This window comes from Homalodisca vitripennis, chromosome 3, assembly GCF_021130785.1.
Source record: "Homalodisca vitripennis isolate AUS2020 chromosome 3, UT_GWSS_2.1, whole genome shotgun sequence".
Classification (NCBI taxonomy): domain Eukaryota; kingdom Metazoa; phylum Arthropoda; class Insecta; order Hemiptera; family Cicadellidae; genus Homalodisca; species Homalodisca vitripennis.
The window spans coordinates 38,517,558-38,541,929 of record NC_060209.1 but is presented as its reverse complement, the minus strand read 5'-3'; the positions used below and the strand labels follow the sequence as shown (position 1 = coordinate 38,541,929).

Here is a 24,372-nt window from a genome sequence, read left to right as displayed (position 1 = left end):
TCATGCGAAGAATTACAGCGATTGAAAAATCATAACACACAATTAGAAACTCTTGTACTTACGAAGGAAGAGACAATTATCTTATTAGAAAGAGAAATAAAAAAGTTTAAAAATACACTGGCCATAAATAGTGACAAGACAGGCAATGATAAGACCAAGCCTAGGCTAAGTTTGAGGTAGGCCTACCAGAAACCTTCTCGTCAATATTGAAAAAAAAGTCGAATAGAGCTAGGCCTACAACCAAACCTATGGAGAAAAAAGGTTTTTGAGACCCCTAACCGCTATGAGACTTTGTCTTTAGAAGATGAACCTAGCTCAACCTCCGAGAGCGAGGATATCTTAACTGAAGCTCAGACTAAGAAGAAACAAAAAGCAAAAAAAAGATATGGATATGTGCCGACAGTCACGGTAGAGATTTGTCATGGGAAATAAATCAAACAAGTATCCTCTTATGAGGCTTGTTGGCTTTGTGAGACCAGGTGCTCAGACAAAACAAGTGGCTGAAATTTACAATAACCTAAATGAAGTTGAAAGTGAAGATGTAGTAGTTCTTATAACAGGTACGAATGATGTATCAAAAAAATGAATCATTGGAAGCTGTTCAAGAAATTTCCAGTCTATTAGAATTTAATGGTAGGCCTACTTGCAATATTATACTTATAGACTTGCCAAAAAGGCATGACTTAGTGAACTGGTCATGTGTTAACACTGAAGTCAACAATACAAATTTTTTGCTCTAAAAGAACTGTGTGACAAACATAAAAAATGTTACTCTAGTTAAGGCTAGCACGGCAGAGAGAACACTACATACAAGACATGGGTCGCACTTGAATTTAAAAGGGAAAAAGTGGCTGGCTAATAAAATTGTGGAAAGTGTTAGGCGTATGTCAGTAGGCCTGGTTTGTCCCAACCCTAGTGAAAACTACTCATTCGGAAAACTCCAGACATTCTGTAAGGAGCCCTCTAAAATAACTTCAATTAATTTCTTACATCAGAATGTACAGTCTTTATCAAATAAAGTTCAGCTGCTTGAACAGATTTTATCTGAGTATGACATAGATTTTCTGTGCATAACAGAACACTGGATGTCGGAAGACGAGTTAAACGAGTACTTACTTATTAATGATAGGCTACTAGTGTCTAATTTTTGTAGAACAACTATTGGTCATGGAGGGACTGCTATTTACTCAAGATACTCTTCTCAACAAGTAAAGGTAAATCAAGCAATTAATAGTTTTGTCAGTTGAATTGGACTGTGATCTGTGCTGTGTTGAAGTTGTTGACCTGGGACCTAGTGCTGGTTACAGTTTACAGGAGTATGAATGGAGATTTTATTTCTTTTTCTCAATACAATGGAAAAAAGTACTATCATATATTAATAGACTTGACAAAAAAATCTATAATTTGTGGAGATTTTAATCTAAAATTTTTAACTAGTGATAAAGACGCAGACCCAGTTTGTGAACCTGTGTCTTACTTATGGCCTACAAACTGACCATTCACGAACCTACTCGAGGTAAAAACTGCTTAGATAATTTTTTTTACTTCTTTGACCTTACAAATTGTACTGCTACAGTTATTAACTGTCATGTGAGTGACCATTTGGGACAGCTATTAAATTGTTAACAATACTTATAAGGAAAATAGCTCTTATCTTGCTAAAAAAAGAACTGTCATATATGGGTCCTAGCTTAAAGACTGTTCCTATCTAAGTGACCTCTAACATCAATGTATTCAGATTTTACCTTGCCAAAGAAAAATGGAGTGATATTTTATTTGCTAAAACTAGTGTAAATGAAATGTTCAATGCTTTTATGCTCACAGTTCGGTATTACTTTAATTTAAGCTTTAATAAACAGGTTAAGATTAAAAGGAAAAATACAGTAAATATTGGTTCTAAGGCTAATGTAGAGTGGTACACTGATGAGCTGTGTGCTTAAAAAAGATAGGCTTCACTTACTTTATGAACATTTAAAATCTTCAAAAGGGCATGAGTTTGAAATGTATAATGTATTGTACAAATCTGAAAAAAAAAGATTATCGCAAGCAAATTAAACAAACACAAAAAACAATATAATTCTAAACTAGTAAAGGAGTCAGGAAATCAGAGCAAAACCCCTTTGGCAGATTGTAAAATAAAAGTAGGAAAGGTGAAACTAAAACAAAAGACCCAAATATTTTTTCATCAGATGAATATAACAGGTTTTTTATTAACATTGCCAGTAATGTGAAGCGAAATTAAACAGTGTAGCAGCTAATGGGCTTAAAGCAATGCAGTATGTAAATAATTGCAAGGTACCTGAGCATATGGTAGGGTTAAGTTTTAGGCTATGTAACTGAAAAAATTGTCTTGGATGCAGTTAGTCATTTGTCTAGTAAGTATAAGTAAGGACCATTATGGCTTTGAGTAACGTTTTACTGAAAAAAATAATAGATTGTATTTTGAATCCTTTGACAAGGCTAATCATTTATGTTTGGCCCAAGGAATTTTCCAGATTGTTTAAAAATAAGCAAGGTCATTCCTATATTTAAGAAAGGTAAAAAAGATGACTTGAATAATTATAGGCCTATAACGGTAGTTCCTGTCTTTTCTAAGGTCTTAGAGTTAATCATAGGCAAACAATTAATGTTTTATTTTGAATTGAATAGGCTAATATGTAACAATCAGTTTGGCTATAGAAATGGGTTATCTACCACACATGCCCTTATAAAGCTAGTTGAGGGTATACATGATTGTTTTGAGGGTAAGGACCTTGCTGCGGTCACGTTCTGTGACCTCAGCAAGGCCTTTTGATTGTGTTTCACAACGATCTTATAGTTTCTAAGCTTGAGTATTTTAGGGTAAAGGGTGTGGCTCTTCAAATCTTTCAATCCTACCTTGAGAACAGAGTACAATATGGTACAAGACAGTAATGAATTCCTCATGTCTCTTGCCTGTCACGTGCGGTGTTTCCGCAGGGATCTGTTTTGGGTCCTTTATTATTTATTATTATGGTTAACGACCTCAGTAGTAATATTCCTGCGGAGATTATTCTCTATGCAGATGACACTACTGTCTTAAATAGGCATGATAGTGAAATGTCTGGCATTAGAAAATGCTAAAATATAATCAAACCCTCATTGAGAATTGGTTGGCTGCTAACGAACTAGTGTTAAACAAGGAAAAAACCAAAACTGTACTTTTTTCTCTTAAAGAAAAAAATATGAACTTAGATAGTCCAATGTTCTTAGGATTAACTTTAGACCCAACCCTTAATTGGCACCAACACATATCTGTCCTCAAAAGTAGGCTTAGTAAAAGCATTTACGCTTTAAAAAGGTTAAGTGGTGAGTTGGAAAGGGAAGGCCTAAGGCAGGGCCTATTTTGGTTTATTTTCATGCCCATATGGTCTTATGGTTTAATAGTATGGGGTGGTGCTCCCAAGTCAGAAGATATATTTGTTGCACAAAAAAAAGCTATAAGAGTAATTACTGGTTCCCATAGATTAGCCCATTGTAAACAATTATTATTGAATTAAGAAATATTGACTTTACATTTCCCTATACATATTTCAGTGTCTCATGTACTTGAGAGCTAATTTAGACAAGGTACATACAAGAAGCTCCATTCATTCCCACAATACTAGATCTGCAAATTTATAATTAATTTACCACAAAATAGGCTATTAAAAAGTGAAAAGAAATCCCATAGTATATATCAAGCCGATTAATGAATAAGTTTACCCGACCCAGTCAAGAATTTAGAAAATGATAAATTTAAAAATCTGTATCATAAATTTTTTATTAATAAAATCCGTTTTATAAAGTGAAAGAATTTCTTTCTGAGAGTTGGTCCGAATTGGATTTTAGCCTGACCTGACGCTTTCAAAGAATCTTTTGTCACTTTGTGCTAAACAAATATATGTTTAAGTAAAATAATATCTATTTATTGTAATGTCCAATGTGTTGTTTATTATAATGTTTAAGTTAGGGCCTGTTGTAATTTAAAAATGCTATTTTGATTAAAATATTTACTAGTATTGTAATACTATATTGCTGTTATTTATATTATAGGGCCTACTGTAGTCTTAAAATAGTCCATTGGCTTAGGTTATATTTATGTAAACAATGGCTTTGTGTGTAGAAATATTAATCTCATAGTTACATGACTTGCCTATGTATTCTAATGGAATATCTTGTGGTGAATAAAGATTCTATTTCTATTCTATTCTATTCTATTCATTGACAATGAAGGAGAACACGGTGTAGTTCAGATTCTCAAAACATTTAATGTGAAAACTGTAATGTACATGATTGCAGAATCTTGGGAACAAGTGACTAGAATCAGCTTAATTAAATCTTGGAAAAAACTGTGGAAGGGTGTATGCGACTTGCCTGAAAATATAATTCAACCAGTGGGGAACTATAATATGGAAAATGACTCTCCAGACGATGTCCAGCCCCAAGAACTTTTGGATATGTTCCAAAATATTGATGGCTGCTCTGAAGTCGATGAAAATGACATTACTCTGTGGTTAGGGGCAGACAATAACGGAGGCTATGAGCCACTTACTGACGAGGAAGTGATCGCGTCGTTTTTACCTGATGCTAATGAATCAGACGCTGAGGAGGTAGACAGAGACATTGAAGATCCAGTGATGAGTTATGGAGATGCAGTGACCAAACTAAACGAACTAATGGTTTATTTCGAGCGGCAGGCAGAAACATCGCCGGCTGAATTGCTCATGTTGAAGAGAATGCGGGATCGCACAGCACGCAAGCAGCAGATGACATTGGCACAACCAAAGCTGACTGAATTCTTTACCAAGAAATGAACAGTTATAAATGTACTGTAAGGATTAATAATAATTAAATGTGCATATGTTTGATGTACTTACAATTATAATGGAGTTTATCTGTAAGTATACCGTATTTTATTAATTTTTACCTAATTCTCCGGCTAACCCGGATTTTCGTTAACCTGGATCGGCCGCGGTCCCGATTAATCCGACTTATCGAGGTTCCACTGTATGTTTAAGTAATTTAACCACTATTATTTAACCACTTATTTAATTTTATGTTTATAGTCTTGGAAGCTACAGTAAGCTTGTTAGTAACAACACTTCTTATTTCTACCTTTTCTGCAACCACCGTTGAGCAAAGATAAGAAATTTGAAACTTTTACTAATAATATACTTTAATTGTACATTTCAGCAAATATTAAGTATGCAGTCCTTGGTCAGTAATGTAATGCATATGTCAAAGACAAAGTCACTATCTAACTTTTACAGTAAATTTTCAAAACTGTTATAAAACCCATCTTAGTTCTCTTTAGCAGAAGTAGGCTTCTCAGACCTGTGTATGTGTGTATATTTTCACGTTTAAGGATATAAGGCAACAACAACATTGGTGTTGGAAATATAATTCAATTGAACCAGAAGTGTCCATTCACGTGCAAAGCCTACGAAATTGCATGTGAAGATGCTGGTAACTGCTAAGTTTTAATATATGAGACAAGAGTTAAAACATTTGTGGGATTATTATCTGTTATTAATCAAGCAGAATCAGAATCAGAAAAATCTTTATTCAATTGTTACACATGGTGTACATGAATGGCGTCACATGATTAAGGAAGTAAATGGTAAAGTTTACTAAATATGCTTTACATTAGTATCTAACAAAATATAGTACAATATAATTTTAATGATAGTAAAAACTATTGTGATTTGTATAATATACAATTAGAGGTTTGCTGAGAGGAAATTGCTAATTTTGTGGCCAGTATCCTGCCAATAAAAGCAAAAAGCAAACAGCTACTTTTTCTGTTACTTTCTTTAAAAGCTAAAGTTTGTTTCTAACAAAATACTAAGTTTACTAGTATTTTGAGATTGATATGCTTGAGAAGCCATCATCTGAGACCTCTGAGATGTTGAAGAGAGCTTACAGATGATATGCAATGAAAAATGGCATAATAAGCATGGTAAAAATGTTTTTCACATCAAATCGTTTATTAACCATTCAGCTAAAAAAGCAATAGGTGTTGTTAATAGAGTAAACATAAGATAATGAAAAATAACCGATAATATTACCTACATGCATATAGAATTTCTCAATAGAATCAGGTGCAGTCAGGATAAAAAAATGAATTAATCTTTCTAATTGAATTGAACTCAGACAATTATAGTTCTTTTATATATAAAGGTAAAACATTAAACATCTTAATTTGAACATACCTATTGCTCTTTAAAATTTGTTAAGTCTGGTGTATGGTAAGTTTAAATAATCAGAAAATCTACATTGGTGACAATGATAGGTATTGCGTTATGAAAATGTTTATTAGTAAATAGCAAATTATGTAAGATGAACAATGCTCAAACAAACAAAATTTTAAATTTAATAAAATATAGCCTAAAGCTCTCAGTTTGGCTAATACCAGCCATAACTTAAAAGTTCTTTTTGATGCAAGAAGACATCATAAGCACGTGGATTGTTTCCCCAGAACATTACACCATATGTTGCGTGTATGAAAAAAAGTAATATATGCCATAAGTAAAAAATAGTCGTGAACATTAAGTTTTAGTTTTAAAAGCAGGTAGCAGGGTCTTGAACACTTATTAATAATTTATTCTATATCACTGTAACAGTTTTGTTTTGAATATAGGTTTATTCCTTAAGATTTTACAGTTTTGTCCTTAGTAAAAGAACTTGAAGAAGTTTCTTCAAAGTAATAAAATCATATTTTCGGTTTTTATATAATTAATTATTAACTAATTAGTAGAAAAACCAGGTAGCTACAAGATTAATAACTAATTCCATATATATTTTGACAAAATTAAGTGAGGGACCATCAACAAAAATAGAGGTATTATCAGCATATAGCATAATTCCTTGAGCGATGTTGAAAGACAAATCGTTTATCATGATTGTGAAGAAGAGTGGCTTAAGAACTGAGCCCTGTGGCACGCCCCTCATCATATCACGCAGCTCAGACACCTGACCTCTTGTTTCAACAACTTGTTTAAGATTTTCTAATTAAAAGCTAAGATGCAGCTCGACACCAGATATACCATTCATTGAGAGCTTATTAGTTAATACTTAATGAGAAATTATATCAAAAGCTTTACTTAGATGAAGAGCTAAAATTAAGTTGTTTCAAGTATCAAGAATAATATTTAAACTGCATTAATTGTTGATTTTTTTGCCATGAAACAAAAATGTGCATTGGAAAAAAAAGACTAAATATCTAAAAAGTAGGAATACAACTTTTCATATACATACCAACAATCTTAGACATAATTGCTATTAAAGCTAAGGGCCTGAGGTTGAATAGCTCTTCAATTTTGCTGTTCTTATAAATTGATACCACCTTTGTAAACTTTAAACATCTAGGAAAATACTATGATAAAATCATATTTATTCAATATCTTAGAGGAGTCATTGCACTATAAATGTTTTAGTGAAGGTCACACGAATATCAGAGGTGTGCACATGAATATCAGAGGTAGGAGTGTGTGCCCCAACATTTGACACAATATATGCAATACTATCAGATGTTTGTTATTGTACTGCTTATGTTCAAATCAAGATTAAAAGAATATAAATTTGAGCTATGTACAGTAATAAGTTTCATAGTGTCTCAGACAAAAAGGTAAATAACAAATATTAAAGAAAAAACCTTGTGCAAGTAAAAACAAATACTAATCAATATGATTTAACTTGATTTATGATAATGTACATTATTTTATGATAGCAGTAACAGTGTAGATTAAGTGCAATACGTTTTAACCTTTATGGAATATGAGTCACTGTATGGCATGTGTAGCTGAAGGATTATTTTTCTTAATAGTTACAATGGAAATAATACATGTTAGGCTTGCATACATACAGAATAGTGCCCTAAGACAACCTATTACACACTTTAAGGACATAACAAAGATTAATTTTATCTAAAAGACAAAAGTTAACAGATATTTGTCAAATTATATACTTTTATATTAACCACTATCATGCAATAAATAACTCACAAAAAAATCAGTACAGAAATTTAATTTTACTTCTCTCCAAGACACATTACACTACATGAACAAACAGAAAAGCAAATGTCCATTTTAGACATTATTACCAGTTTCAGGGCCTTTTTGATATGTATTAAGCGAGGATCAAAATAAATTAATTAGTCCTTTTGTTTGTATAACTATGCCCAGATTGATTCTGGTAGAGTTGGAAAGACAAGTTAATAATGTACAAATTCATAAGAAATAATCACACACTACATTGTATAATAATCTCAAACAACAAATGAATGGCTTACCTGGTAGGTTCATCAAAGAACATGACAGGTGGATTGTTGACCAACTCGAGCGCGATAGCCAGTCGTTTCATCTCTCCACCAGAGAGTGTCTGTGTCAAGGACTCGGTCTTGTGTGTTAACTTGAGCGCTGCCAGTATATCCATCACCTGTACTTACATATAAACTTGGGTATTAGAAATGTTTCAAGTTCATTACGTGCCAAAGTTATACGTACTCTACTGAAACACTTACAATAGTCATCTTCTGCTTGAAGGAGTAGAGCCGACCTAACTTGAGCTGTGCTGCTGATACCATGGCTTCCTTGACGGTGATGAGAGGCTGCAGTCTGCAGTCCTGCATTATGTATGCAACCTGTTTGCGGAATTGCTGTAGATCCCTGGAAGCCCCATTGTGCAGTACTTGGCCAGAGAATTCCAGTCTGTAACCCAGTAAGAGATCTTTTAAAATGGGATTGCCCCTCGAAACAGAATTATGGATGAGGAAAGTTTCAGTCATTACAGTGGAGTCCCGCTAATCCGATTACGTGTAATCCGAACGTCGGTTAATCCGAACAGGTCCAGGAGGAATTATTTATAACAATAATGAACAGTTATAGGAACTAATTACATAAAAAATGAAAATGGGTGCATCATTTCGTACATAAACAAAGAAAACTTTAATTAAATAGACATACAGTATTTTATTAAGACAAATTGTGTACGGTACAGTACATAAATAATGAAGTTAAATACAGTACCAAATTGAAACTTATAGGTTAAGTATGAGTTAAATTACTGTATTAAGAAGTGAAATCAAACAAAAATTGGACGTACAGTACTGATATTATTATTGAGTACAATATTAATTGTTAAAAGACATAAATTCAGTTAGTGTCTTCTGTCGCATTGAAGAGAGTCTATTGGATGACACGTAGTTTCGTACAACTATTGAACGCGTGGACCCGTACAATATCCAGTACGCTCACATTGCTGAACAATAGAACTCTCACAATAAATACGGTAAATGTGCTTAGTATTCGCAAACACGTTTATTTGTCAAGAAATACAATGCAACAGTCAGAAAACATGTTTTAATAAACAATGTTGATAATTCTATAACAAAATAGACCCATCTCAAGTTTAAAACCGTATTTTTCTGTAATTCTGGCTAATCCGAACAATCACATAATCCGAATAGGGCTCGGTCCCAATTAGGTCGGATTAATGGGACTCTACTGTACAACTGTACAGATGAAAGATGTGAGTAACATGTTTAGTCCTGAGAAATTTCGTCACATGGCCTCTATAAGCTTTACACTTGAATACTTCTGATGCTGATTCTCTTTTTTGCCTCCCATATAAGGTAATTCTTACACAGACTCTCTCCTTAATTTTCAGTGTTTGGCTGGTATCCAAAAGTGAGGATCAACTATGAACATTTTAGACCTCAGTCTTACGTGACCGGTATCAGAAATACCATTTACAAATAGTCTTGTTGCCATCTAAAAGCTTAATCCAGTTGATTGCGTAAATATTTTAATTGTCTACATGGTTTGAACTAGAAAACTGAAAACATAGATGATAGTTATAAAAATTATGAATGATATAATTACCCACAACTTGAATAAATATTGTGACTCACAGCTGTGTATACAATATAAATGAAATCACTGTAAGCAATTCACTTTAGTTCATCATTGTATGCATTTAAGTAAACTAACAGTTTATTCAATTGAATTAAATTATTAAAATTTGTTGTATGTATAATACTTAAAAAGTTGAAGGTTTTCAGTCTATGGCCATAAATTCACAAGCCATTTGAGTCTTAGCATTACTGATTTATGCCAGCTTTGCAGTTCGTTTCTTCTAAACTAAGAATCCCTTAGACTGTGAAGTACATGCTGTTATTTGTTTTCTTAGTGCTAAAGAAGTGAAAGCAATTTCAATTCACGGCAGAATTGTGAAGTGAATGGACAAACATTATGAATGATGGAATGGCATTCTAGTGGGTAAGAACTTTAAAAGATTGCCAGAAAAATGTTCATGATAAGAAATGGAGTGGACAACTCTGAATGATCACCTGCAAATTGGTGCAGAAAGTTGATGATAAAGCAAAAATGAACAGACATTTAACAATTTCTTCATTATCAGAAGAGTTCCTCGAAACAAGAAATGTTCTCTAAGAAATTTTTATTGAAAAACACATTTTCCTGTATGACAATGTCCGTCCATATGTGACAAAACAAACTAAAGATCTCATTAGAGCATTTTGCTCGGAACAATTAGATAATCTCCTAACAGCCCCAATTTACCGCCCATTTGTTTTTCATCAGAAGAAGCATTTTGAAGGTCAACAACGCACCGATGACAATAGCGACAATGGCCGTGTTCAGTTACTGTTAAATCAGGCGGCAATCTTATATGACGACAGTATACAAAAGGTTGTGTTTAGATATGATAAGTGCCTTAATATTGATGGCAATTATGTTGACAAGTATATAAAGTTTGGGCTATCATATCAAAATAAAATTGTTAAGAAAAGTTTATTTGAACTTTTTGTATATATTAAAATGTACATCCCCTTAAAAAAACATGCCTTGCATTTAAATTAAAATTTAATACGAGTATAAATAGAAAATTTTTCATTTTATAAAACAATCCATTTCAAATGGTTTATTATTACTAAAGCTATTAATAAAATCACTGGACAATTTTGTTCTTTGTATTATTATGGAACATCTCGAAACAATCACCATCCTACAATATTTGAGTTTTCAGTGTTTGAAGTTGCATGAAATGGAGTAAGGGTATAGAAAAATGTGCATTTTATTGCAGTGTGTTGTTTGATTATTCAGGCTGCCATAAAATGGCTATTCTGTAACTAGCCATTCACAGTAATTGTTCCACAGATTAAGTTACACTGAATTGGTTCTGCTTAGAAAGTTATATCACTTAATTAACTTACTACATCATCAAATAAATTATGTTTTGAATCTTGTTTCCGTAACTGTTGTCCAAAATGATAAAATGAGTAATATAAATTCCAGAATAATTTGAGTTTTAAGTAATTTTTTTATATTTAGTTTAAGTAAATAAGTAAAATTAGAACTAAATAGTGACTATTATTGGTGTAAATAGTGCTTTTTTATCATTAAAATAAATTGTAAATTTCTCAATTTTCCCCATTATATTCTGTAATAATTGTACAAGAAGGATTTTTAACAACAGAATAGACATGCACTGTATACTGTTTTCTGTAACATATACTGTGTTCATTGTGTAAGGAAACATGTAAGTGAAGAGCCTACCTCCACCTGATAAGAGGACATGAACTGCTAACTAAGCACTGCTAATCAGCCTAATCAGTTCTAAAGCTATTTGTATTCCAAATACGTCTTTACTCAAGTGGTTTTGTGTTTGGTTACACGTAAGATAGGCAGTTACGAAATTTTACAACTGAAGAATTATTCAAAATCTTCTCAATAACTACAATTCCAAATTGCTATGTTAAAGAAATAAAGTAATAATTTTGTTCTGACATTAAACAACATGCTTTGTACATGTTTTAGTACCTTATAATATATTTTTATGGCAAACAAGACATGTCCATCCGTTTTTGCAACAATCAATTGATTGGTGGATTCACTAATTAATATTCTAGTAATGAAACACGGTTTTTTCCCTTTTTTAATTACAAAATTTTATTTTAATGACAGTATATTAGTTATATTATATTTTTAATAGCCTACAGAATGTTAGTTCAATGAACATTTTAGACCTAACAGAAACATGTCCAGTTATGGAAATTGTATAAACATAGTGTGAGAAGTTATAGAAATTATAGATTAATTAGGAAGAGAAAAAGGAATTCTATGACATTAAAAGGAGATGCCTAGAGTATGAAACAAAGCACCTCATGTTTCCAGTCTTAACCTTAATCAGTTATCACAGATTCAACTGCTTTTACTTTTTTGACATAATCTGTAAAATGAAAAACTCTTATTAGGATTCGTCTCACACATAATCTGATACTAGGCTTCTAAGATTTGCTTTAACTCTAGGAAATACATAAAGTGAATGACTTGAGAGAAAAAATTTGCTCTAATTTTATACAAAATGTATCACATCAGAAGGAAGATTTGCTTAATCTCTACGGTGAGTACAAACAAAACCATTAAAATCATTTTCAGCTATTAAAATTAAAATTAAAAGTTTTGTGAAACTGGTTTTTATTGATTCCACCCATAGGAAGATGACCTTGCCTTGTACAAGTCAGTAATGTTTTAAACTATGAGGTTTTTGCTAATTTGTCAAAAATATACTGATAACTATATAAAAAACACCATTCTGTTTTTCAAATAACATATTGTGGATTAATGGATTAAATAAAAAATACAGTGTTTTGTAATATGTTTAAGTGATTAATGGACTGAAATACAAAAATCTAGACTTAAAAACCCTAGTAAAAGTAAACAACAAAATACTAACTAATGGAAGAATTAATTTGTATTGAATCAGAGCAGAAAATCAATAAAATACAGGATTAGTAAACTTTTATTTTAAGTGAAATTAATTAAGTCTTATTTTTATTTAACAACAATAACATCAAAAATATAGGGGGAAAAATCACATATTAATGAAACCAATACAATGTAGGCCAAGATAGTCTTCATGAATTGAGGAAATCTCTACACAATTGTCCATTTGTTACCTGTCATTGGGTCAAATCAACTACTCTCAGACAATAATACCTTCCATCAGTTCTATCTTATTGTGTTCTATCTAAAGCCCAATTACTAGGGATAATTTTTGTACCTGTAAAGAAATAATAACTATAATAAATGTATAATACAATATTAAAAATAATACTCAGATATAAACTATTCAATTGTTTATACTTTTTGTATTTACTTTTGTGATGTGTCTGAAGAAGATAGCCTTGCTATCGAAAGGCCTCACAAAACAATAAAAGTCTTAAATATTGGTTTTATGTTTTTCATGTAAGTTAAGTATTCAATTGTTGTTATTTAATTAAAAAATTATAATTCTGGATAAATACGAATACTTGTTCAAAGCTTGTTATTGATGATGGGTAATATTATCAGTAGTTAGTTAGTAGTAGCAGAACAGAGATCATCTGCCAATTTCCTTGTAGTAGTCCTAATACCCACTTCTAAGAATAAAGTTTCACTTTATTTCGTTAAAAGCAATATACAGAAGTTATTTTAATTTATAGTTTATTACAAACCTTCTATCTTAATAAAATGTTAACTGGATATTAACCCTTTGAGTGTCAAGCACTCTTTTAATATTTGTATAGAGTTATTCCAAATAATTCACAACTTTTTACAAAAACAAACAAAATACGTTTTGTTTTTATTGTGTAGGGTGAAATTTGGGCTTTAACTTAATAATATTGTATTAACCCTCGAACTGGCAGTGTCTGCACCTGTACTGGCACCCTATTTTTAGCCGCTTATAAGAATTACATTAAACTGTTATATACCTTTCAAAATTCTTCAGATATACAACTTATTATATATCATAATAGAATATTCCAAATAATAATAATAAATTATATTCAATAGTATTTTCTTTTTTCAAAAGAATTCTTATTTTTTTTTAAGATTTCTGTGTTTGAATGCGCTACATATGATTTCTTTTTTTTAGCAATTTTTGGACTTTATTCAAAATGGAAAAACAATGCTGAAAATGCTTTTTCAGCCATTTGTTCAATGTTGTTTACAACACTGAAAATGCAACCAATATATGACTTACTATATATATAACGTTAAGTTAATATAGATATAACTAGATAATATAAACATAATACACATATATATATATATATATATATATATATATATATATGTTTTCAGTATATTCCTAATAATAATAATAAATTATATTCATTAACATTTTCTAACTTTCAAAAAAATATCAGTGTTTGAATATTCTCGATAAGAATGTTTTTGAATTTTGTATAACTTTGCACTATCTTATTATGTTTATGTAAAAGGTTTATATAAATCCAAAATGATACAAAACGAACACAATTTTATACTAATTATAAATATATATCGTTTTAGCTCTTTTATATACAACATTTTTTACTTTTTTTAGCAATTTTTAAACTTTAGTGCAAAATCCACTAACATTGTGTTTTCAGCATTTTGTACAATTGCTTTACAACACTGAAATTCAACCTAAATATGACATATTATGTATCATTGTTTTCAGGAAAACTAAAGGAATAGTAATACTCGCGTATTATTGTTGCTATAGTTTTTTTTATCACAAAATAAGTAACCTTGAACAAGCCTGATAAGGATGCCAGTTCCAATTCAGCTAATAGTTCTCTCAAATCACTAGATTTGTTACTAAAATTAAGTGTGACTTCATCAGGCATATTACTAATAACCAAAATAAATCAATTAGACAGACACCAAAACACAACAACAGCAGACATAACTAATGACAGTCGGCCCGGTCAGCTGGTCACAGTCAAAACAATTGCTTGCACAAGACGTTTCTTCTAACCATACAAAGAGGAATAAAGTTTGATTTATTGAGTAATAATATAGCTTGATTATTCTACTATCAATTGATATTCGATTTTAAAACGAAACATAAAAAATACGCAAATAATAACCAATTTTCGAAACGTCTGCTTACTACTATATACAGAGTGTTGATTTGAAAATTTTAAACTCGTATTAAAAGACTTACAGACCAAGTATAAAAATTCTGTAAATGGGAGTGTATAGCACTAATTGGGGGAACAACAAAAATTATTTTCAAAATGAGAATGCTCACCCCTATCCTCCCCCCCCCCTGTATCCAAAGCCAAAATTTTGAAATAGTAACTAATACTAATAACATAAAAAATGCTTTTTCTTTAGGTATAAAAAAAATTTGAAATAGGTCAAGCCGTTAGGTATCAGCAGCCAATAATGTAAATTCTTTCACAACAATTATTAGTCTACAAACTGCTGCACTACTGCTAATAACAACAAAATTACTCACTGAGTACTGTTGTAAATCCTTTGTAAACTTCAAATCAAATGTTCAAATTGATAGCCATTATTGTTCAAGCAAAAAAGTAACCTATTTTCAAATTCTCGCCTAACCTTTCTAAAAGTTTCTCTGGTTAAGCGTCTGCACTCAGCAGTGATCCTGTTTTTCAAATCTTGGACACCAGTGGGGTGTGTTTTAAAAATCACTGATTTCAAGTGACCTGACAAAAAAAGTCTAAGGGTATTAAGTCATGAGATCTTGCTGGCCACTCAATTGATCCGCTTCTACCGATCCAGTGATCTAAGTGGTGTGCATGTATCCATTGTCGCACAAGAAGAGCATAATGTACAGGAGCTCTATCTTGTTGAAAACAAAACATATGGCTAGATGTATGCCCTGTAAACAGCAGTGCCAGTATGCGAGCGGCTTTACTGCTGTATATACGGCAGCTGTTGCCAGTGTTAAAGGGTTGCATGATCAAATTTTGAAATAAAGAAATTATACAGAAAAATTAACATTTTGACAAATTAACAAATTGTAAATTTTGATCTTGATTCATTTGTAAACACCTTTTTATTGTTCCCTATATAAACAGAAATGAGTATAACTTACCAAGTTTCAAAAAAGTACGTATATGTAATACTAAGTTTTGATTTTTATTATATATTAGTGCAAAATGTTGAAAATCTGCACACACACAATAGTTTGTTGTCCCTCATATTTGCCAAATAGGTTTTAGCAGCTGTAACAATTCAAATAAAGATAGATAATCTACTTTTATTTGATTTATTATGTATAAAATGAGACTAAGTATAATACCATATGTTAAAATTTAGTAACAGAATAAATATTCGAAAAGCAGATCTCGTTGGTCGTTGGCACTTCTCAGGATTACTTGGGGGCTGATTAAATAGGCTCTTAGTATTCAAAGAGTTAATAGTCTTTTTCTCTTGGCAGAATCAACATCATAATTTGTTAAGTCATGGTGGGAGGGGAGGGGGAATTATGGAACGATGCTTTGGTCAAACATGACAGGACCTCAATCGTGGAATTCTTAAATGTCAAATCCCTAAAGATGGTTCAAGATGGGTTCACAATGATCTTGGTTCTGATTGCAGAATATGGGTAAGTAAGGCACTCATGTGCTTGTTATATGATCATATATGATATACAGGGGTGCTGAAAAGTCCCGGGACGGTCTAATAACTTTTGAACTAATTACAATATAAGAACCAAAATTTACATCAAGCTTTTGCTCATATAAAACTATTATTTTATGTATTTCACCATGATATCCTGCTTATGGGGGACGTCCCGCTAGGGGTTGGTGAAAATTCTTAAATAGAAGCATAGGTCGAGTCGTACATCAAATTAAAGCTCTTTTAATTAGAAACATTTTGGCGAAAATCTGACGTAAAACAGTTGGCGCATTACAAAATGGCGGACACTCAAAGATTATAAAATACAGAATTTTTCAAATGCAAACATTCTGGTTGTTAGAGAAAACTGAGACACTTAATCTTTTATTTTACTTCTTTTACTTCAAATCACTTACCAAAACAGTTATAACAAATGTTCAAAGTGTTTGCCTTCAGTTTGCTGACAATATCCCAAGTAGAACGCTGATATCGCATTGTTTAAAGCTTGGACAGGAACACCCTGAGCTTCTCTTACAATACGGTTTTCTCAACTCATCCAAATTTTGAGGTTTTGTTTTAAACACTTTTTCTTTGAGGTAGCCCCAAAAGAAGTAGTCTAAAGGGGACAAATCTGGAGAACGGGCAGGCCATTCTATTGTTCCCCTTCTACCAATCCCACTTATGTGGAAAGACATTGTCTAAAAAATGTCTTACATGTACGCCATAATGTGGAGGGGCTCCATCTTGCTGAAACCAGATATTTTCATTAAACAGATGCCTTACCTCATCACATGATCTAATACGGTCACCAAACCCGCGCATCATTAATAAAGTTATTCTTTCTCTCTCGGAAAGCGCCATAGCAAAACAAACTAGCACGACTGAAACTACTTGCAAAATTAGGGCTTGAAGACTTCTAAGTGACTGAGTTGATAAAACAACTGTATCTGTCAGCTGGTAATTTCATTGTTGTCTTATTGGTCTTGTTTGCTCCAGCTGATTACCTTCCAGATAAGGAAGGTAATAACCTTACCTGCTGATAAGGAATTTCCAGATAAACAAATATCAGCGTTCTACAATCGATTGGGATATTGTCAGCAAACTGAAGGCAAACACTTTGAACATTTGTTATAACTGTTTTGGTAAGTGATTTGAAGTAAAAGAAGTAAAATAAAAGATTAAGTGTCTCAGTTTTCTCTAACAACCAGAATGTTTGCATTTGAAAAATTCTGTATTTTATAATCTTTGAGTGTCCGCCATTTTGTAATGCGTCAACTGTTTTACGCCAGATTTTCGCCAAAATGCTTCTAATTAAAAGAGCTTTAATTTGATGTACGACTCGACCTATGCTTCTATTTAAGAATTTTTCACCAACCCCTAGCGGGACGTCCCCCATAAGCAGGATATCATGGTGAAATACATAAAATAATAGTTTTATATGAGCAAAAGCTTGATGTAAATTTTGGTTCTTATATTGTAATTAGTTCAAAAGTTATTAGACCGTCTCGGGACTTTTCAGCACCCCTGTATATGATCCTGATGACAGATAGCAACAAAAGTTTCTGCACTGGCCCATGGTTAAATTACTGTTGTTACAAGTCTTTAAAAAATTCTGTATTCAGACAGAAAGCTTTAAAAATCTGTATTGTTATAAATTGATCACTATAAATTTTAATAATTAATTGATACTTACGAATAGCCTGAGAGTATATCAAGCAGTGAGCTTTTCCCAGACCCTGAAGGACCAATAATTCCCGTTAACTCAGATGCTTGGAAGTCACCAGAGATGCCTTTAAGAATTTCCTTTCGTTCTGTAAAAGAAATATACATTATGTTGAAACTATGCCTTTTAGTTTATATTGTCAATATAACTAGTAGTAAAACACTGACAATAACACAATGTTACAATAATAACATTGTAACATTAAATAAAAATAATATTGTACCATTAAAATTAAACAAAACTTGACTATTGTGATGTTTCTTTGAGTTTAAGCCTCCAACTTATGGCTATAGGTGTATATTCTTATAAGGGCTGAGATAGCCAATATTTACACACACCAATATTTTGTCAATCCTTTATAATCCTCAGCTGAGCGCATACTTGACCTCGCCATGTAGATGCCATACTACTATGTTATTGCTCCTGCTTAATTGACCCTCCACTACATTGCTTCATTAGCAGGTATTGATGATAAGGAAAACAAAATATACCTTTTACTCACTGTTAACCCATTAGCCTTGTATCACGGAGCGGTTCCGTGACAGCTAGTCTGGGCTCAAAATTTATATCACGGAACCGTTCCGTGACAAGTACAGCGCCATCTAAATAATTTTTTTTAACTCCTTTTTCAACCAAATGTTAGTATAAATTAGAGTAATATTGTTGTAACACATAAGAAAAACTGCAATACTACAATTAAGTGAAATTTAAATGAATAATAAGTTACTATAAGAATATTAGTGTACTACAAGAGAAAAAAAACAATATTCTTGGAATTTTCAGTATTTAGAAAAAACATTTATTCTGACAAACTATGCATATATATATATATATATATATATATATATACACACACATATTCTAGTATTACTAGGTAGAGAAGTACATTTCAAATAAAATAAAAGCAACAATGGGGTATTTTATTTTATATTATTTGAGTAAAAAAAATTTTTTTAATTTAAAAAATTCCAAAACTTTTTTAGTTTTTACAGCATTATTATTTTTAAATTATGACCAAATATATCACTATCTATTTATTATTAAAGCCCATTTCATGTTAATCCAAAAAGATATAAAATATAACCAAATAACTTGAAAAATAAATTTTTTATAAACATATAACAAAACTCTTACGTTTTTCGCATTTTTAATAGGATAACTCCAGTTGAGCTGATAGTAAAAATAAGTATAAGCCAATGGGTTAAATAGTGACTAATTAATTGGTTTAGGAGATTGGTAAAATTTCTCTTTTGTCTGTATGAACTGTATGAAGGATATCTAAGGAACGAATTGAACTACAGACTGAGATTTTGCATAAAATTTCATTTCTACATAGGAAAGATCGAGTTCGGAAATCGTGCTTATTCCACTAAAAGGTTTATATGAGTGTTACAAAAGCGCCTTATTCAGGTGGCTGGAAAAATTTTATGTGTTCCTTGGTAAATATTGTTGAAAAGTGGATTTTTAGTTAAAATTTGGAATGTGTATCAAAACCTGGTCATTTTTAAAAACTTGTTTACTTTTATTGTTTTTATTTGGTTGAAGGAAATCAAATAACATGGTCCAGGAGCCAAGAGCCAATTTGCGTTGTGTAAACACACAACCTAGATTTCTTAAAATCGATAGAGAAATTTCTGTAAAGAAAGAAATTGATCATCAACAACACAAATTTTGGTGGACATCAAAATGAGAGGCAACCAATAGATTACAAAATATGAAATGATCTATTTTTTCTCAGATCAGATTTCTTTTAGTTTAAAAAGTAAATTAGAATGGTCAACAATCAATTTCTTTCTTAAGAAAAATTCCTCAATCGATTTCAAGAAAAAACACATTGCGTGCTTTTACGGTGCAAATTAGCTCTTAGCTCCTAGACTAATAAAATTATTGTCAATTAATCGATTATCTCAGTTAACGTAACTAGTTCGAAAACATCTAATTAATTTCCCTAACCTAATCTTGGATCTAGGAAATAATTAGGGACTTTCAGAGACAATTTATTGAATGAAGGTGACTTTGTTAATATATTAAACATTCTCAACATCCACCAAACATTGATTGTAATGTTGAAGCATGTGTAGCTGCACTATGAAATTTTTACTGCATGACGAAGGTAATACAATAATGGCAAGTTGTATGAGTCATGTAGTTTATTGTCTAGTAACAATAAATTACAATGTATCAATAGTCTACCTTAACTATTGGTCACATAAGAGTACAATAATTTTCTACATACATTGAAATATAAGATTACATTCATGTGTTCCATCTCTAGATGTTGCAAAAGCAGCATTTTACCCTAGCCACTTTTTGCCACTGCCAAAGTTGTAGCACAGTTTGTAGTGGCAATATGATTTCAAGAGAACAAAACTGGGTTTGAAGCGGAAGACATGAGACTATAGGTTTATTATGTAGCCATGGTGTTATGTATACTTTAACCAAAGTGTTGTTGAAATCCATTGACAGTGTTGAAAATTTTAGAAGCAATAAGTATCACCCCCCACCCCCACCCCCGCCACCATTATTACCAAGTGTAAGGTGAAAAGTAAATTTTTTTTCCTATTGGGGTCCAGTATACCATTTGAGGGTGTGCTTTTCCGCATCTTCTGTTCTGTACTTTCTCTTTCTATTTTTGTAGTTATTTGTGAAGACTTAATGAGACTGCTGGAAGATAACAGTAATGACTACAGTAATAATAACTTTAGAGGGAGTGACAACAATGATGTTGATCACAGTCATATCACAGAAGCAGAATTAATAGAATTCTTTTTTAACAATAAGTTTTCAATAAAATAGATTATAATGTTAAGTTATAAAAAATTACCTATATTTTCATGGTCAAATTTTACCTAAGTTTGTGATTTTTTGTAAGATTGGCCATAATTGTGATGGAATAAAGAAATTAATAGATTTATTCTACATATATTTATATGTAAGATAATATAATGTAGTTTTGATAGAAGTAATAATTGATCTAAAATTTTCAAACAATTAGTAAATATGGATATTTTCAAATAATACACATTTCTTCAACAAACAGCATTTTGAGAAAAATGTAGAATTTGTATATTTATATTTTTTATTATTGCTTATTGCAACTTATTGCTTAATGCACCTTTAAAAATGTCTTCCCTCCAAGTAAAAATAGGAAACATGTGAAAAATTCATTAAATGTGAAAATGTCAGACAATGAGTTATTGTATAAAAGTTATTATTTGGACTGAATACATGTTCACAATCCACAGTGTCATCAACCTTTGACCTCTGGTGATATTGAGTAATTAATTAATAGGACAGACAATTGCACCAAGACATACTACACTGTACTTAAAACCTAAGATACACCTAAAGATATAATAGCAATATCTATTGATTCAGCAAACTGGAATTTTTCCAATTTAATATATGTATTTGACTACAACATTTTCTTGATAATCTTTTTACACAATTTCTGAAAACATTTATTTTTATAGTAATTATTTTTTATAGCAGCTTAGTTTGTTAAAACTAGATATAATCAGTTGCAACTGATGTAATCTAGTAAATAAAAATAAAGACTAAGTACAGACCAACTATTTATAGGATTTTTTAAATTTTTAATAAAAATCAATTTATTTTTGAACTAACAACTGATATATATATATATATATATATATATATATATATATATATATATATATATATATATATATATATATTCTTATTCAGCATCTCTTTTAACAAAAAAAATCTAAGTTTTCATTTCAATTAGTTAAAAATAACTCACCAAGTGCTGATTTTTAATTATTCAATGCGTGATAAGTTTTTGCAGCATTAAAAAAAAATGAAAAATTTCATCCTATATTTGGCTGACCAACAAAGTTAAAATTATTACTTGAGTAAAAATGTAAAATGTAACTGTAAAAATGTTCTTTCATCTGCTTGCCTATCCACACGATATCTTGAGAAACAAATTTACCTATAGACTTTACATTTTTTACAAAGCTACAGAGTGTTAAAGAACATTATTTAAAACTGGTCTTGTGGGTAACCATGATGAAAACTAGAAAATCGTATATAAAACAAATTTGCAAACAAACAGATTATAGTAATTTGTCATTTTAAAATTTGACATAGTAATATGTGCAATGAGGTTACTTTGTTCGATTGGTGAAGAAGACTTAAATTACGCTATGTCAGGATCTTCGTTCTAATTTTACAAGAGTCTTCCCCAATCCCCTATTTAGGGTTGGGAGCTGAAATTCTCAAATACAGAGTACGATAATCAGAGTACAGTTTATATCGCTTAGTATTATCATTGTATTGATATCAATGTATATAAAAACATTAAATAAAATTATAAGTTTAAAATTAAAAGGATTAATATGTAGTATAGCAATGTCTCAACATCATAAATAAAGGAACCATAACCAAAAAATAAAATTACGATAGGTAGACCTAGTAAAACAATCTTATTTAAATAGTAAAAAATAATAAAAACAAAAGAAACATATTGAAACCGAAAAAAAAAACAGGTTATTGTCTTCCAATGCTATCTTCATTATTTTCCAAAATTAAGTAGGCCTACTAACAAAGTTATTTAAATAAAGCCATATTATTTTATCAAACACATGTTTACAATCTTAAAATCTGTTTACATTGGAACAGATGATGATTAAGTTAACTAATAAATTAACAATTTAGTATCAGTTGATTATATCGATGGGTGTAATTATGCTAATTTATTAATGTCGATATAAAAAAAATCAGGTTCGCTTATGGTACTCTACCCGAACGGCCTGACAATAATGGGCTATGAGCATAGGGTATGGTAGTAAGTGCAGCCTCACGTTTAAAGCGACAAATGAAAAACATCCCTTCAGATAATACCCATAAGGTAAATACCAACATTCTAGAAGATCTGACCACAGATACTTTAGAATACCCAAGAACAATGGACTATTCAGCGTGTACGCTAAATTCCAAAATATGTTAACTTTTTGTGCAACAGTGTAAGCACCTAAAAATTGGTTGTGGAAGTGAAAATACACTACTGTACAAACAATATATTTTTAAGAAATGATTTTAAAGTGGTTTTAGAAAGGTTTAGGTAATGTGGGTGAAGTAATTATCAAAAACATAAATTATTTATGGAATAGCACACCATAAATGTTGTTTTAAATTACTATCAGTACAGTGGTTGTACACAGACATATTTCAGACGTCCATCGTTAAATTGTATGCTGTTGATTTTGTATGTATAAAGTACCAATGATAATCAATCGGTAATTCAATAAATAGTAGCTTTTTTTCTAGTTATTAATGGAATAAATATAATTTCTGTGCTTAAATAAGTCTGTGAATAGTTGAATTCATGTACGAAAAATTAAAACAGTGGGTGTTGCTAATTTTACACTAGTGGCACCAGTATAAACATTTCAAAGATATAAACCTGAGTTGACGTTATGTATACAGATGATACTACTACCATAATAAAAACTCACCACAATCTAGATTACTTTAACTGTGATGAGGAATGGCAACTGACTGTTGTAGCGTAAATACAGTACATGGAGGAATGAGAGGAATAGAACCCCCTCCCTAAGAACCCTGAAAATTTTAAAAATCACAACAGCAATATAATTCGTTTCTAATTCAGCCTGAAATAGAGCTATCTAATTTGTTCAAATTAGATAGTCCTTCCCTCGGGTAGGGTACGATAAGCGGACCCGGTTTTTTATATCAAAATTGGCAAACGATATTACTTAATCATAACCATCGATATATCCAATCGATACTGATTAATTATTTTGAACAATTCACTTAAATAATATATATATCAACAGCTGTAAACACTTAAAAATAATACTCTTAATGTAATTTTTCAATTTTAGATAAGTAACATTTGATTATTAAAAATGGCAGTAAATTTTAGAAAACTACAGACATTGCTTTGAAAGACATATAAGACATGTTTTTCGTGGCTTCAACATGTTGGACTCATACCGAAAAACCCATTATGTGAAATTTGTGAGAAAGAAACAACTGTAACTGTGAGAGGAGCAAATATGGTCGTCTTCAGTTTTCCTAACGTTGGTTATAATAATTTGTGTGATCACTGTAAATATTAAATTCATATTTTAATTTAAAACATATGATTGCTATTGAGGACTATAGATACTTTTATATCGATTGATAGTCTAGGATTTGAAATGCGAATATTAGGTACCAATGATTACATTCTTA

General features: G+C 31.1%; 1 protein-coding gene across 3 annotated transcripts in view; it reads right to left on the bottom strand.

The window, feature by feature from the left end:
• The window catches only part of LOC124356809 (ATP-binding cassette sub-family G member 1-like), a 61,771-nt gene that overhangs the window by 36,323 nt on the left and 1,076 nt on the right, over positions 1–24,372 (bottom strand). For all 3 annotated transcript variants that reach the window (XM_046808021.1, XM_046808022.1, XM_046808020.1), the window contains exons 2-4: positions 18,118–18,235; positions 8,522–8,708; positions 8,291–8,436 (exon numbers count right to left, since the gene is read on the bottom strand). In XM_046808021.1, the coding sequence (XP_046663977.1) occupies positions 8,291–8,436; positions 8,522–8,708; positions 18,118–18,235 (451 nt within the window). The remainder of the gene's footprint in view (positions 1–8,290; positions 8,437–8,521; positions 8,709–18,117; positions 18,236–24,372) is intronic.